Here is a 16,994-nt window from a genome sequence, read left to right on the forward strand (position 1 = left end):
TTTTTTTTTAGCAAAAGAAATAGAGACTGAGAGACAGAGAGGGACAGACAGGGACAGACACAGACAGACAGGAAGGGAGAGAGATGAGAAGCATCAATTCTTCATTGCAGCACCTTAGTTGTTCATTGATTGCTTTTTCATATGTGCCTTGACGGGGAGGTAAGGGTAGGGGCTATGGCTAAGCCAGTGACCCCTTGCTCAAGCCAGCGACCTTAGGCTTCAAGCCAGTGACCTTTGGGCTCAAGCCAGTGACCCCACACTCAAGCTTGTGAGCCCACGCTCAAGTCAAAGACCTCAGGGTTTCGAACCTGAGTCCTCTGCATCCCAGGTGACGCTCTATCCACTGTGCCACCGCCTGGTCAGGCAGTTGTTCATTGCTTGCATGTATGTACCTTGACCGGGCAAGCCCAGGTTTTGAACCTGCAACCTGAGGTTTCAGGTCGATGCTCTATCCACTGTGCCACCACAAGCCAAAATGCTTCCCATTCTTGGTGGTAACTTAGGGAAGAGGACAGAACAGTGGGTCAGCAAAGAAATATGGTATTTTTCTTTGCCCTGTAAAGTAGTTTACATGAGGAGGGCTCAGGACCTCTTCCACACTGAAGAGGTTCAATGAAATGAATAAACACTAAAGGCATAAGGAGGAAGGTATCAAATGTTTCCTGTTAAGAACAGAAATATGGTCCCTATAAGAGGTCAAACACTAGTAACTGAACATGGAGCTTCGTGCTCCACAGGTGAGAGACTGTCTCAGAACATTAGCGGAAGTGGTGGCAGGTGCCTCAGGTCAAGCTCGGTTTTAGAATAACCTACCAAGAGGGCAGCAGCGGCAGCAGAGGGGCCAGAGTCTCACCCCAGGTTGTGCACACTCTATCAGAGCAACTGTGAAGTTAAGCTACTTAACATTTGTGAGCCCAAGAGGAGAGAATATCACCTAGTTTGCACGACTTTTCAAGGGGTCAGAGTAATTCCATTCAAGACCCCAACAAAGTCTGGCATATTATAGTTTGTATTATTTATCTTATCACAAGTGGTCTTGAGTCAATGTCTAGATTGTAACACTTTGAAAATAACTCTGGTGGCAAATCTTCAAAAGCAATGGATATAGTTGCACAGCCTGAGAATTTGAGAACACAATGATTACTAAGGAGTTAGACCTCTATTACTAACACCTCTGTGAACTTCTCTACTGATCACCCAGTTGCTCATGTAGAAAACTAGGTTGGTTCCCTCACACCCCACATCTAACTCATCAGCAAATCTAGCCAGCTCCCCTGCAACCCCCTCAACCCCCTCCAAAGCAGCCCCTTCTCACCACCTGCTGCTACCATCCAACCTCAGCCCCATGTCCACAGCCACATCGCCTCCCACCCACTCTTCCACCTACAGCCATTCTCCAGGGAGAGCCACTTACCTTTTAAAACTTAAATCAGATCAATGTTACCCATGCTCAAAACCCTCCTGGGGCTTCCCACACCCCTGAACTGACGAGACCACACCTCTCTGTCCCTTGCTCACTGTTACCCACACTGCCCTCAGTGCAGTTCCTCGAATACTCCAGTTACAGACCCTGCAAGAGGGCCTCTGCATTTGCTGGTTTCCCACCCAAAATGCTCCTCCCATACATACCACCATGGTTAACTTCCTCACTTTGGTCAGGCCTCTGGCCAAATGTCACCTCCTCAAAGAAGCAACTCTTGACTACTACTGACCTAAAATCTACTTTCTATCATCCCTTATTTGGCTTTAATTGTTATCACCACCTGATGATCGTTTCTTGCTATCTCCCTGACTAGAGTACAAGCTCTCTGAGGGCAGGGCCCCCTCTGTCTTGTTCATCACTGTGTCCCCCATGGCTAGAACATGGCCTGGTACAAAGAAATGCTTATGTATGAAGAAAGGAGTTTAAGTGGAAGATCTGAAAAGCCATGGCCTGACAGCCAGCATTACCCTTTTTCCAGCCGTGGGGCTGCTCTCCGCACTCTGAACGGGGCTCCTCTGGGGGCTTCGGCTCTCTTGGGGGACACACCTGGCCATGTACACGCTGTAGTCCAGAAGCATCTTCTGTCGCACACTGCCCACCAGCTCCTTCTGCTTTGGCTGAGACATGATCTCCTCCACGCTGCCTTTGCTGCTGCTGCGACTATGGGTCAGGTGACCCGAGGGACTGCTGTGTCTGCTCTGTGTGGGCAAAACCCCTGGAGCAAAAAAGCAAGGACTATTAATACAGATAACGAGAAGACTGCAAAGTAAAGGAAATGTAGAACAAACTGAGAAAAGCAGCTAAAATGTTATCAAATGACTAATTAAAAATATTATAAGGCTATTTCCCACCCTGAAAAATACCTTCCATTCTAATAATAAGCTTTTTTTTCTTTTTTAGTGAGAGAGACAGAGAGATAGAGAGAGCAACAGGAAGGGAGAGAGATGAGAAGCATCAACTCACAGTTGCATCACTTTAGTTGTTTACTGATTGCCTTTTCATACATGCCTTGACCAGGGGGGCTCCAGCCAAGCCAGTGACCCTTTGCTCAAGCCAGAGACCTTGGGCTCAAGCCAATGACCTTTGGGTTCAAGCCAGCAACCATGGAATCATGTCAATGATCCATACTCAAGCTGGCAACCCTGCGCTCAAGCTGGTGAGCCTGCGCTCAAGCTGGATAAGCCCATGCTTAAGCCTGCAACCTCAGGGTTTCGAACCTGGTTCCTCAGTGTCCCAGGTTAACACTCTATCCACTGTACCACCATCAGTCAGGCTAATAATAAGTTACTTTTTAGAACAGTTTATATTCCTCCCAAGACAATTCAGAGTAATGGGAATCATGAAATATACTGGTAGGTACCTTTTCCTTTTTTCCTGGTGGTCTCTTAGGATCAATAAAGGACTGACACCCCCAGGAGCAAATAGAAAGTGGGAAGAAAGCTATTATTCATCCAGAACTCATGGCAATTCCAAACATGCCATCTTCCATTCAACAAATTTTTTATCAAGCACTTGCCTGGGCCAATTCCACATCAAAATGAAGAACAAGACATAATATCTGCCCTTGAACTTGGGCACCTAGGCAAATACATCAAATTTTATGTAATATGCATTGTTAGCTGAAGCACAACTAAAGGGCTTTTAGGGTTGACAGAAAGGGGTAACCACTTCTGCCCAAGAAAGCCAAGTGGCGCTTACCCCAATACTGATTTCCACAGGAAGTGATCTATGGACTGCCTCTTGAAAAAATAGTTGGCATTTTCCTGGCACAGGAGGGGGAAGTGCATTCCAGGTAAACGGAACAGTATATGTGATAAGCAGTGACAGGTCACAGTTTAAGTTCAGTGAAGTTCCAAGCAGAGGACATGGGGCAGAGAGACAGGAATGAGCAAAGGTCACAGTTATTGATGCAAATACAGTGAGTCCGGAGGCCAGAGGATCCTGCATTTCTATGGTGACCCTGAATTTTGTTAGGTGACATAATTGGGCCAGGGGCTGGACTGCACTAGCTGCCTTGTTATAAATAGGGTTTTGTTATTGCTTCTTCTCTCAGAGGAGGTGCAATATGTAAAAATAAATATAATCTTAAGGAACCAACAAAGGCAAAACACATACACCTGCAAATGGTTCCATCATTGATTGAATGATTCAGTACAAAGGGTTGCAATGATTAGCCTAAAAGTAAATGATTCATGAGAACACACCTAGGTAGCAGACAGTCATCAATTCAAAGTGGGCTTCCTTCTTTCCTACTTGGGAATCTCAATTCTCCTACAGGCCCTTTAAAAATACGTAAGTACTTAGTCCACGTGTCATTACCTGGTTTACTTCCAGAGACACCAGGTGGCTTCTTGACTTCCGACTTCAGCTTAGATGCCAGAAGAAATCTCCTAAACCACTCCTCTTTTTCTCGGCCAGTTCTCCCAAAGAGATACAATATCTGATCTCGCTGGCCAGATCTTGTTCCCTCGTGAGGATGAGGTGGCTTCTTAGGGTCCTCGCTTCCCAGGTCTCTCTCAGCTGGGGGCTTTTCTTCAGAAGTCTCTTTATCAGTCTGAGCCTTGGACATAAAGTCATCTTGTCGACCAAGCTCAATGCAGATGGGGTACTTTTTATTCCAGATTCGTTTTCGAGCCAAACTTTTAGGTACAAGATAAATCTAAAGAAAAGGGGAAATGATGATTTACATACTAAATTAAGAATATGCTACATTGTGTATTAAAATATGCACAGCACAAATGCAAACTTTATAGTATTTTTGACTAAAATGATGATTGTGAAATAATTACCACCTGTCTATAACATGACTACAGAAACGAATATATTTTTAGAAATGAGTTGTTATTATTCAAAATTATTTAAGAATTTTGCAAGAGTTACAAATAGCTATAATTTTCAAGTAATAGTAGCACAATAATTATTTAGTGGATTTTTATCAACTCAGTTTGGATATCAACTGAGTTTAATGACCATGGGCCAAACGGAAGCTGGGAGGGAAAACAATTTGTGAAACTAGGTCTAGACGAAAAGCTCAAGTTTTTTTATCTTCACGTTAAGAACAAATTTATACAAAAGCTATTTAAAATATTTCTGTTATTTTGGAGAAAGTTAAAAATCACTCACATGAGTTATGAGAACAGAGAATATATAGCTTTTTAGAATAACAAATAATTTAATTTCTCAAAAACACAAATAGATAATTCTTTTATCAAAATGTAGTTGTTTTGCATATCAATAATTTCCACATTTATAGAGACTTCATTAGTTATTATCCTAGCACCACCACACGTAGCTTTTTGTTTGACTGAAAAAAATTAACTCTCAAAGTTAGAAGAGTGTGCTACACCCTTGTTCCTCAAAGTGTGGTCCTCAGACCAGCACCGTGGGTATTACCTGGGAAATCACAAAAATGCAGACTCTCAGGCCCCACTGAGAATTGCTGAATTAGAATGTGCACTTAAAAAGGTGCTCAGGGGAGCTTCCAGGGGGCTGCACATGGAGATTAGGAGGCGGCAAGCCTGGAGAGGACATGGGAGCTTCTGGCCTCTCCCCAGACCTTGCCCTGTGCACCTTATTTCTAGTGATATACTTTTATAATAAACCAGTAATCTAGTAACTGAAAAAGGTAATAAATTAAATAAATATATTTTAATAAAAGATACTCAGGAGATGCATATGCACATTTGAAAGGTACTGCTCTTTAATTATCCTAATACTGTAAACACACACACACACATACACACAAACACAATTATTTTAGGGGAAAAATAGAGTAACACAACTAAGATGCTATTCATTCTTCTAAGTTTCCAAAATTAGTTAGGCTCACCTTGCTGTCTGAGAGGTCATAGATTTTCTGGCTGATATAGGTGACCTCTGGCTTTGCTTCATTGTAGCTTGCCCTCCTGGATATATTTTTATTAGGCTTTGAAAGTCTTAAGGTTCCACCCTCAAGTCGAACAAAGACTGAATGTGTCAAAGTCGCATGGTAAGTTTCTGGATCATAGTTGTAAATTTCGTTCATCCATCCCTGATGGAGAAAAACTTCCATTCATAAAATTAGAATAAACATACATCAGATTCAATATGAAAATTATGAACATTGGTATTTGGGACACTGGAGCCAAACTTGATTATGATTGGTGTCAACTTATCAATGATTTGAGGTTGCTGAGAAAGTGCTTAGCCTGAAGGATACTCAGTGCTGAGGAATAATTTGGTATGTTTTAGGTACATAATTGTACTTATGCATTGATTTTTTTTTTTTTTTTGTATTTTTCTGAAGTTGGAAATGGGGAGGCAGTCAGACAGACTCCCGCATGCACCCGACCGGGATCCACCCAGCATGCCCACCAGGGAGCGATGCTCTGCCCATCTGTGGCGCCGCTCTGTTGCAACCAGAGCCATTCTAGTGCCTGAGGCAGAGGCCATAGAGCCATCCTCAGCGCCCGGGCCAACCCTGCTCCAATGGAGCCCTGGCTGCAGGATGGGAAAAGAGACAGAGAGGAAGGAGAGGGGGAGGGGTGGAGAAGCAGATGGGCACTTCTCCTGTGTGCCCTGTCCGGGAATTGAACCCGGGACTCCTGCACGCCAGGCCGACGCTCTACCACTGAACCAACCGGCCAGGGCCTACATTGATTTTTTTAAAGGGCAAACATATTGAAGTGTACGAACAGCACACAAAAGCCAGACATACCATAAAATTGAGCTAAAGCTATATCTCATAGCTGTAATCAATACCCATCATTTAATACTGCCTGCCTCACAGTACTTTTTTAGATGACATGGGTAGCCCAGCTCTCTTTAGGAGAAATTCTCTAGGGAATTTTAATTGATATCTTCCCATCCCCATTTTATAAATATCTTTCTAATGAGCAGAGAAACGCTAACAATCACTCCACTAGAGTTGAGGTTGTCATTCTTTTCAAGGAATAGCTCTTTCTACAGGGGGGTACTTGATCTCACAAAGTCTGGAGGGCCTCTGCAAATGAAGAATCCTCTAAGTTATCTTTTATTCATTTATCCATTCATCAAAACATAGGCCAAACAATGTGTCAGGAGTTGATACAAAGATTAAAAACAGGACAGTGCTCTTGACCTAAACCAGGAGAGAAGAACTAAGCCTTCATTCTACCATCTTATGACCCCACTAGAGCATCCATAAGATATTCGTCACAAAGAATACCCTGAATGTGTTATGTAAGTAAAATTAGGCACATATACCTCTTTGTCTTGGGAGGTATGTATGAAATTCATGAGTCAACTGTATAGATTTATATATTTCGGTTTGTTTCTTTTTCCATGAGCTAGGAATATCCCTCCCTCCTTTCAAAGAGTCACTTGTATCTATTCACAAATGTTAAATCAGTAAGCAGCAGCCATGGGAACAGGATGTGACCTTGGTGTTCATAAAGAAACAGCAATGATCAGAGCAATGAATTGCAAAAGGGACAAGCAATACAGGGCACAGTGGGGCCTGAAATGGACTGTATTGTCACAGTATCAGTTTGGCTGGCTCTGTTTTGCTAAGTGTAAAACTAATACATTTTTTAGTTCATAATTTGTCTTTTTCTTTAGTCTGTTATTATGAAGTACATTCATTGATTTTCAAATATGAACCAGTCTTGTATTCTTGGGGAAATTATGTACTGGTCATGATGTGCTGAAGTTGGATCATACCAGCTCACGAGAGCCAATTCTACATGTCTCTTCCCAAATGCATATTTACTGACTTTACAATGGCAGCTTGCAGTTGACTCTGGTGGGAGTTCCTACACCATGGAAATCAGTGAATGGTACAAAGAGGACTGCCAGCCCACCCCAGAGAGCTAATTTACAATCACAACACTATTATTATCCATCTTATACCACGCTGAATTTGATTTGCTGATACATTGCTCATTTTCCCTCCAAGCTGACATGCTGCTCAAGCCATTATGACTTTTTCCATGCTAACAGTACTTTATTGAGGTACAATTCGCATAGAGTAAAAGAAACAAATCTTACACAACTCTAAAAATACTAACGTTGATATTCATAATAATAGATGACATTTAAGCTCATATTCTGATGTAGGTGCCTCAAGGTGCATTATCTCCTTTACTTATGCCAATCCCCTACAGTTTCAAAGGTGAGGAAAGTGGACAGAAAGATTAAGTGATTTGTCTAGAGAATGGTTTAAAAAAAATGGTCGAGAGCAGTGGTTTTCAGCCTTTCTACACTTGGGGACTGATGAAAATGTAAGAATTATTTCAGGGACTGCTAAGGCAGAAATCACCCTGAGCACAAGTGAATTAGAAAAAGATCACTGGGTCTATAATCTTTATACAACATCAGGGTGGTTAACTCTTTTGCAGACTGGCACGAAATTTCTGGAGGCTGGTTCACAGACTGGCAGTTGAAAAACACTGCTCTCCAGAGAGTGGCAAACCTGAGACTCAAACCAAGTCTACCTGACTCCGAGGTCCAGGCTCTTATTTCACCTCTCCAGCACAGACCCACCTTCAGTCTGACCTGGTCATCCCTCAGGTCATGGTAAAGATGACACTTCCCCCAGGAAGCTGCCCTGATCACCTAGGTCACTTTCCTCCTGTCACTATATCTGTTAACTGCCTGGCTTACTCAACCACAAACCACAAGACAATCACAACTGTAACAAGTATTTGTCAACTGAATACATCAATGTAGCTGTGAGGATTAATAAAAATTGATGTAAAGCACACATAAGTAGGTGCAAGTAAGTTCCAGATGTGGAAGTGGTGACAAGCAAAAGAACAAGCTGGGACCCTACTAAGTGCAGGGAGCTGTCCAGCTTACTTTGAAGTAGACAACTTGGTCACTGTTCCCAATGAGAAAAACCAAGTTATAATTGCACAAAGCAGCTCAGGTTAAAAAAAAAAAAAGTAACCTCAGAAAGAATCTTAAAAGTAAAAAATGTTAAAATTTTCAGAACAGAAACTGAATAGCTGTATCTTATATAGCAGAGAGAGATGTGTTGTGACTGGAATCCAGGTTTCCTGATTCTATGTAGGGCTCTTTCCAGAACACTACAAGCTTTGATAGGAAACCTAGAGACACTCACAAGGGTTGCCACTTAACCATTAATCAGGCATCCAGGATGCAGACTGGGCATTAGAAGGCTCAGGCCAAGATGTTGCCAGGCATGACTCTTGAGTCCCTCTCATTCTGTCTCCCTAACGCACCCCTACTGACCCGAAACTAGGCTGCAGAGAGCAATTTCCCAATGCAAACCCTAACTGCCTTTTTTTTTTTTTTTTGTATTTTTTTGAAGTTGGAAACGGGGAGGCAATCAGACAGACTCCCGCATGCACCCGACCGGGATCCACCCGGCATGATGCCCACCAGGGGGCGATGCTCTGCCCATCTGGGGCGTTTCTCTGTTGCAACCAGAGCCATTCTAGTGCCTGCAGCATAGGCCACAGAGCCATCCTAAGTGCCCAGGCCAACTTTGCTCCAATGGAGCCTTGGCTGTGGGAGGGGAAGAGAGACAGAGAGGAAGGAGAGGGGGAGGGGTAGAGAAGCAGATGGGCGCTTCTCCCGTGTGCCCTGGCCGGGAATTGAACCCAGGACTCCTGCATGCCAGGCCGATGCTCTACCACTGAGCCAACTGGCCAGGGCTCTAACTGCCTTTTATACCATCAATCGACTCATTTTTTTCTGGGGCTTAACCAATCTGGGAAGCTACACATGGAATTTCCAGATCTAAGCAGTCAAATATCAGATCTTGAGAGCAGCACAGCTACTCCAGGGCCTTTACCCTGTTCCTTATATAATGCTCAACCCTCCACCACTCAGCTGTTCAAAAATTCTTAACTCGTTATTTCTTACCAAGTAGGATGTTAATCCAGCTTTATTTTGTTATAAGACATAGGAGTGGATATAAAGAGATACAGCATATAGTTAGCAACTTGTCGCATTTCAACAGTCAGCTATAAAACTCAGAGATGCTCTCATCCCACACTAAAGCGACTCAGACAAGCCTTGTTTCTTTCTGAAGCTGCAACTGGGAAAGTGGAGACAGTGCATGCCACTGAGAGACAATGACCACAGTCAGCCAGGCTGCAGCTGTCTGGCCCACAGACTGGTCCTATGATCCCATTTGTAAAAGGTCAGGGTTTTCTCTTCAATTCTCTGGTGGATTTAGAAGCCACGTCTGGCTGAAAGTCCAAACTGCAATCTATAAAGGGATTCATTTAATGCTAGGAAAGATTAAAAGCTACAATTAACTTTTTTCAAAATAATAAAGTCTGGAAGGACTATTATTGTGCTTACTTTCAGTTACAGTGCCAATCAGGAGGTCAAGGCCAATGCTCTCTTGGTCAACTTGATACTGAGATGACCAGAGGAAAACACCAGCCTGTGGTCCAGGGAAGCAACGGGCATTTATCTTCAGAGCTTGGGATGCCTGGGCTGACACCCTGTGTCACATGGCTGTGCCGTCATTTGAGGCTGCCTATCACTCAGAGTCCCTGTGTTATTCCTTCATCTAGTCTTATCAGGGAAGGTGCGAATCCTAAACAGAAGAACAGAGCCAGGACGAGAGGCTGCCGCTGGCAAAAATGATCTCTAAAGGAGACAAAAAGGTGATTACTTTTCTTTTGTCTCCCAAGCTAAAACATAAGCAGGATTTTCTTTTTGCCATGCTTAAACCCTTTTTGATGTTTTTGTTTGTTTGTTTGTTTTTTAATCTCTTTATTTAAGCTAGAAACAGGGAGAGACAGTCAGACAGACTCCCGCATGCGCCCGACCGGGATCCACCCGGCACGCCCACAAGGGACAACGCTCTGCCCACCAGGGGGCGATGCTCTGCCCCTCCAGGGTGTCGCTCTTCGGCGACCAGAGCCACTCTAGTGCCTGGGGCAGAGGCCAAGGAGCCGTCCCCAGCGCCCGGGCCCTCTTTGCTCCAATGGAGCCTTGGCTGCGGGAGGGGAAGAGAGAGACAGAGAGGAAGGAGGGGGTGGGGGTGGAGAAGCAAATGGGCGCTTCTCCTATGTGCCCTGGCCGGGAATCGAACCCTGGTCCCCCGCACGCCAGGCCGACGCTCTACCGCTGAGCCAACCGGCCAGGGCCTTGATGTTTTTTTGTTGTTGTTGTTGTTTTTTACAGGGACAGAGAGAGAGTCAGATAGAGGGATAGATAGGGACAGACAGACAGAAACAGAGAGAGATGGGAAGCATCAATCATCAGTTTTTCGTGGCAACACCATAGTTGTTCATTGATTGCTTTCTCATATGTGCCATGACTGCGGGCCTTCAGCAGACCAAGTAACCCCTTGCTCGAGCCAACGACCTTGGGTCCAAGCTGGTGAGCTTTTTGCTCAAGCCAGATGAGTCCGCGCTCAAACTGGCAACCTCAGGGTCTCGAACCTGGGTCCTTCCGCATCCCAGTCCGACATTCTATCCACTGCGCCACTGCCTGGTCAGACCTTTTTGATGTATTATGTGATGGTTTAGGACTGCAGTCATTGGTTAAACCAAAGCATAGTTCATAGATTTCAAGAATATGACAAGAACAGACTATTAAACTTTACAGAACTTTAGATTCAAATTTGGTTTTTCCCATGTAACCCAAACAGACCTATAGACATAGAGAATTCATACTCTAAATAATAGCCTCAAGCGAACAGTCAACATTCAAAATAAATACTGCTTGAAGATACCATTAAGAATAAAGAAAAAGCCTGACCAGGCAGTGGCGCAGTGGATAGAGCGTTGGACTGGGATGCGGAGGACCCAGGTTCAAGACCCCAAGGTCACCAGCTTGAGCGCAGGCTCATCTAGTTTGAGCAAAGCTCACCAGCTTGGACTCAAGGTTGCTAGCTTGAGCAAGGGGTTACTCAGTCTGCTGTAGCCCCATGGTCAAGGCACATATGAGAAAGCAATCAATGAACAACTAAAGTGCCACAACGAAAATCTGATAATTGATGCTTCTCATCTCTCTGCGTTCCTATCTGTCTGTCCCTATCTATCCCTCTCTCTGACTCTCGCTCTGTCTCTGTAAAAAAAAAAAAAAAAAAAAAAAAAGAATAAAGAAAAATACAAAGTTCACCTGACCTGCAGTGGCTCAGTAGATAAGAGTGCCAACCTGGAATGCTGAGGTCACCAGTTCGAAACCCTGGGCTTACCCCATCAAGGCACATAATGAAAAGCAACCCAATGAACAGCTAGAGTGAAGCAAATACTTCTTGTCCCCACCCATCCTCTGTAAAATCAATAAATAAGATCTTTATAATAAAATAATGTCCATTAGGGGAGGGAAGCATCAGCATTAATACCATTTAGATCCTCCAACTGCCTGTTTCTTTTTTTTTTTTTTTTTGAGGGGGGTGAAATATACTTTTATTTTTTACAGGATTTCCCAGAATCTATAACATGGCAATACTGAGATTGCAGATCTCTGAGAGGGACAGAATTCCCTGTGTGACATGCAGTATATGTGCTGAGTGATTGAAGTAACCATGGGCCTAATGTCTCATGGGACACATTTCAGGAAATGCAATCCAAGAATCTGTTTGTTTATTTATGTATATTCTATATTCTCTATATATGGCAGAATGTTTCATATACTTTTATGGATTGAGGGTTGATAATACCCTTAATTTTACATCCATGTTACTCAAAGTGTGGTTTGTGAGCCAGCAGCATCAACAGTATCTGGGAGTTTTTTAGATATGCAGAATCTTTTTATTATTATTATTTAGATAAATTTAACAAGGTGACTTTGGTCAACCAACTGCCTGTTTCAAGGTCCCCTTCACAGCCATGCCACTAGAAGTACTAAGTCAGGGCTAAAGCCACAACCTCTGCTTGTGCCTGAGGAAATGGTCTTTATCCCAGCTTTTCCTATCCTTCAGGGCAGCATCTCCCCAATTCAGGTAACTATAGAACGCTTCTAGTAATGCAATGGTAAACAGTAACAGAGGTGAGAAATAACAAACATTCAAATCAGACAGAAGAAAAACACGATCTCAATGAACCACTGACATAATCAAGGTCTGATTATAAAGTATTAAGCCATATTAATATTAATAATTGTCAAAATTATCAGCTGATAAATAGATTGGTAAGCAAATAAATTAGTAGCCTCCAAACTTTTTACTTCACAGTAAAAAAAAATGGGAAGCCCTGGCCAGGTAGCTCAGTTGAATAAAGTACACTGCTGACACACCAAGGTTGCAGGTTTGATCCCCAGTCAGGGCGCATACAAGAATCAACCAATGAATGCATAAATAAGTGGAACAACAAATTGATGTTTCTCTCTCCCCCAACCCTTCCTCTCTCTCTAAAATCAATAATATTTTAAAAATTAACAATTTTGGCGCTGGCTGGATGGCTCAGTGGTAGAGTGTTAGCTCAGTGTATGGAAGTCCTGGGTTCAACTTCCAGTCAGGGCACATAGGAGAAGCGACTATCTACTTCTCCACTCCTCCCTGTCCTTCTTCTCTCTCTCTCTCTCTCTTCCCCTCCTGCAGCCATGGCTTGATTGGTTCAAGCACAGAGCCCCGGAGCTGAGAATAGCTCTGTGGAGCCTCTACCTCAGGTGCTAAAAATAGTTTGGTTTTGAGTATGGTCCCAGATGGGCAGAGCACCAGCCCTAGACAGGAGTTGCCAGGTGGATCCCAGTTGGGGCACATGCTGGAGTCTGTCTCTTTATGTCCCCTCCTCTCACTTGGAAAAGAAAAAAAATTTTTAATTTTGAGTATGTACCCATAATATATACATTTACTTATAAATTATGTACATAATTGAATTTAATACAACTTTTATATAAAGTAAAAAATAGAAATAAAGATGAAACAGCGTTTTTGCTAATATTTAGTTTTTCCTTTCTTATAGCTTTGTACTATCTTCACCTGACACCTCCAGACACCATATATAGTCTTAGGGTGAGGCTCATTGTTAATGATAATGAATGTAAATTCATATTTCAAATAGTGTTGATTAATTTCCAAGGATTTTGGCCAAAGGTCAATCAACATATGGTCACCTATGTGTTAAATATTAGCAAGGCTTTTATTACATTCTCATATAGAAATAGTAAAAATATATATAAGTAGAAACTTTAATATTTTCTTCTTGTACAGTGTCTTCATCAATCCATTTTGGAAACCACTGAAATAAGCAACAAAATGAAACATAGTTCACAAAGAAGCCCAGACACCAACGCCAATATGCACATGCCCTGGAGCCATCTTGATTATAATCGTCTAGCCTTCTGGGGTATAGCATACTCCTTAAAGATTAGTTATTATACAATAAGAATAGTCTTCTATTGATTTAGTACTTTCACAGACATTTTAGAAATGAAAAGATACCTAGCATTGATTTTTTTTTCATGATTAATACCCTACTCTTCCAAAAAACATGATGAGAAATCTCAGAACCACAACACCCATAGCCTCTCTCCTCTATAGATGATACCTAACACAGCCAAGAAGGATGGTCCTGGCCCTGGCCGGTTGGCTCAGTGGTAGAGCATCGGCCTGGCATGCAGAAGTCCCGGGTTCGATTCCCGGCCAGGGCACACAGGAGAAGCGCCCATTTGCTTCTCCACCCCTCCCCCTCTCCTTCCTCTCTGTCTCTCTCTTCCCCTCCCGCAGCCAAGGCTCCACTGGAGCAAAAAGGGCCCGGCGCTGGGGATGGCTCCTTGGCCCCTGCCCCAGGCGCTAGAGTGGCTCTGGTTGCAACAGAGCGACGCCCCGGAGGGGCAGAGCATCGTCCCCTGGTGGGCAGAGCGTCGCCCCCTGGTGGGCGTGCCGGGTGGATCCCGGTCGGGCGCATGCGGGAGTCTGTCTGACTGTCTCTCCCCGTTTCCAGCTTCAGAAAAAGAAAAAAAAAAAAAAAGGATGGTCCTAGAATACCTAGCTGGAATTCAGGATGCACTTTCCCAAGGAAAAAAATATTTATATACTGGTGAACTAGAATTACAGTTCAGCCATGCCATAAGTTAACAAATTGAATGGGAAATTGGCAAAATATTGACAATTATTGAAGCTCGGTGTTGGGTGTATGGAGGTTCATTATACTATCTCTTTATTTTTGTGCATATTTGAAATTTCCTACAAAAGTTTTAAAAAATCGTTTGGGGGTCACCTGACCTCCTCAACAATTGTTCCTATGGAATTCAGGAAGCACATGGATACCTGCTTGTGAGCAAGAATGCCTGCACCGAAACATGGCATCTGACAAACTTCTCTGCCTGTAAGCAGCACTAGAAAATGGCCAAGTTTATAAAAGTTGTACATAAAAACTCACGTGACCCATTACAGGAGCAGGATATTTTCAGTTAATTATAATATAGAAAGAAATGTTTTTACATTTCTTTTTTTTTTTTTTTTTTTTTTTTTGAATTTCTTTTTTTTTTTTTTTTTTTTTTTTTTTATATATATAATTTTATTTTTTTTAATGGGGTGACATCAATAAATCAGGATACATATATTCAAAGATAACAAGTCCAGGTTATCTTGTAGTTCAATTATGTTGCATACCCACCACCCAAAGTCAGATTGTCCTCTGTCACCTTCTATCTTGTTTTCTTTGTGCCCCTCCCCACCCCCTATCCCTCTCCCATTCCCCCCTCCCCCCCCCGTAACCACCACTCTCTTGTAAATGTCTCTTAGTTTCACTATTATGTCCCACCTACGTATGGAATAATACAGTTCCTGTTTTTTTCTGATTTACTTATTTCGCTTCGTATCATGTTATCAAGATCCCACCATTTTGCTGTAAATGTTCCGATGTCATCATTTCTTATGGCTGAGTAGTATTCCATAGTGTATATGTGCCACATCTTCTTTATCCAGTCATCTATTGATGGGCTTTTTGGTTGTTTCCATGTCCTGGCCACTGTGAACAATGCTGCAATAAACATGGGGCTGCATGTGTCTTTACGTATCAATGTTTCTGAGTTTTTGGGATATATACCCAGTAGAGGGATTGCTGGGTCATAAGGTAGTTCTATTTTCAGTTTTTTGAGGAACCACCATACTTTCTTCCATAATGGTTGTACTACTTTACATTCCCACCAACAGTGTATGAGGGTTCCTTTTTCTCCACAGCCTCTCCAACATTTGCTGTTACCTGACTTACTAATAACAGCTAATCGAACAGGTGTGAGGTGGTATCTCATTGCCGTTTTGATTTGCATTTCTCTAATAGCTAAAGAAGATGAGCATCTTTTCATATATCTGTTGGCCATTTGTATTTCTTCCTGGGAGAAGTGTCTATTCATATCCTCTTCCCATTTTTTTATTGGATTGTTTGTTTGTTTGTTGTTGAGTTTTATGAGTTCTTTGTATATTTTGGATATTAGGCCCTTATCTGAGCCGTCGTTTGAAAAAATCATTTCCCATTTAGTTGGCTTTCTGTTTATTTTGTTATCAGTTTCTCTTGCTGAGCAAAAACTTCTTAGTCTGATGTAGTCCCATTCATTAATTTTTGCCTTCACTTCTCTTGCCATTGGAGTCAAATTCATAAAATGCTCTTTAAAACCCAGGTCCCTGAGTTGAGTACCTATGTCTTCTTCTATGTACTTAATTGTTTCAGGTCTTATGTTTAGATCTTTGATCCATTTTGAGTTAATTTTTGTACAGGGGGAGAGACTGTAGTCCAGTTTCATTCTTTTGCATGTGGCTTTCCAGTTTTCCCAGCACCATTTATTGAAGAGGCTTTCTTTTCTCCATTGTGTGTTGTTGGCCCCTTTATCAAAAATTATTTGACTATATATATGTGGTTTTATTTCTGGACTTTCTATTCTGTTCCATTGGTCTGAGTGTCTATTTTTCTGCCAATACCATGCTGTTTTGATTGTCGTGGCCCTATAATAGAGTTTGAAGTCAGGTATTGAAATGCCCCCAGCTTCATTCTTTTTCTTTAGGATTGCTTTGGCTATTCGGGGTTTTTTATAGTTCCATATAAATCTGATGATTTTTTGCTCTATTTCTTTAAAAAATGTCATTGGAAGTTTGATGGGAATTGCATTAAATTTGTATATTGCTTTGGGTAATATAACCATCTTGATTATATTTATTCTTCCTAGCCAAGAACAAGGTATATTCTTCCATCTCATTATATCTTTTTCGATTTCCCTTAACAATGGTTTATAGTTTTCGTTATATAAGTCCTTTACATTCTTTGTTATGTTTATTCCTAAGTATTTTATTTTTTTTGTTGCAATCGTGAAGGGGATTGTTCTTTTGAGTTCCTTCTCAGTTGTTTCATTGTTGGCATATAGAAAGGCTATTGACTTCTGTATGTTAATTTTGTATCCTGCGACCTTACTGTATTGGCTTATTGTTTCTAGTAGTCTTTTTGTGGATTCTTTGGGGTTTTCGATGTATAGTATCATATCATCTGCAAAAAGTGATACCTTTACTTCTTCTTTTCCGATATGGATGCCTTTTATTTCTTTGTCTTGTCTGATTGCTCTGGCTAGAACCTCTAGTACCACATTAAATAAGAGTGGAGAGAGTGGACAACCCTGTCTTGTTCCT

General features: G+C 42.2%; 1 protein-coding gene across 2 annotated transcripts in view; it reads right to left on the reverse strand.

The window, feature by feature from the left end:
• TEX2 (testis expressed 2) overlaps positions 1-16,994 on the reverse strand; it is a 131,092-nt gene that overhangs the window by 49,617 nt on the left and 64,481 nt on the right. For both annotated transcript variants that reach the window (XM_066386412.1, XM_066386411.1), the window contains exons 3-5: positions 5,313-5,513; positions 3,803-4,142; positions 1,951-2,198 (exon numbers count right to left, since the gene is read on the reverse strand). In XM_066386412.1, the coding sequence (XP_066242509.1) occupies positions 1,951-2,198; positions 3,803-4,142; positions 5,313-5,513 (789 nt within the window). The remainder of the gene's footprint in view (positions 1-1,950; positions 2,199-3,802; positions 4,143-5,312; positions 5,514-16,994) is intronic.

This window comes from Saccopteryx leptura, chromosome 5 (assembly GCF_036850995.1).
Source record: "Saccopteryx leptura isolate mSacLep1 chromosome 5, mSacLep1_pri_phased_curated, whole genome shotgun sequence".
Lineage (NCBI taxonomy): Eukaryota > Metazoa > Chordata > Mammalia > Chiroptera > Emballonuridae > Saccopteryx > Saccopteryx leptura.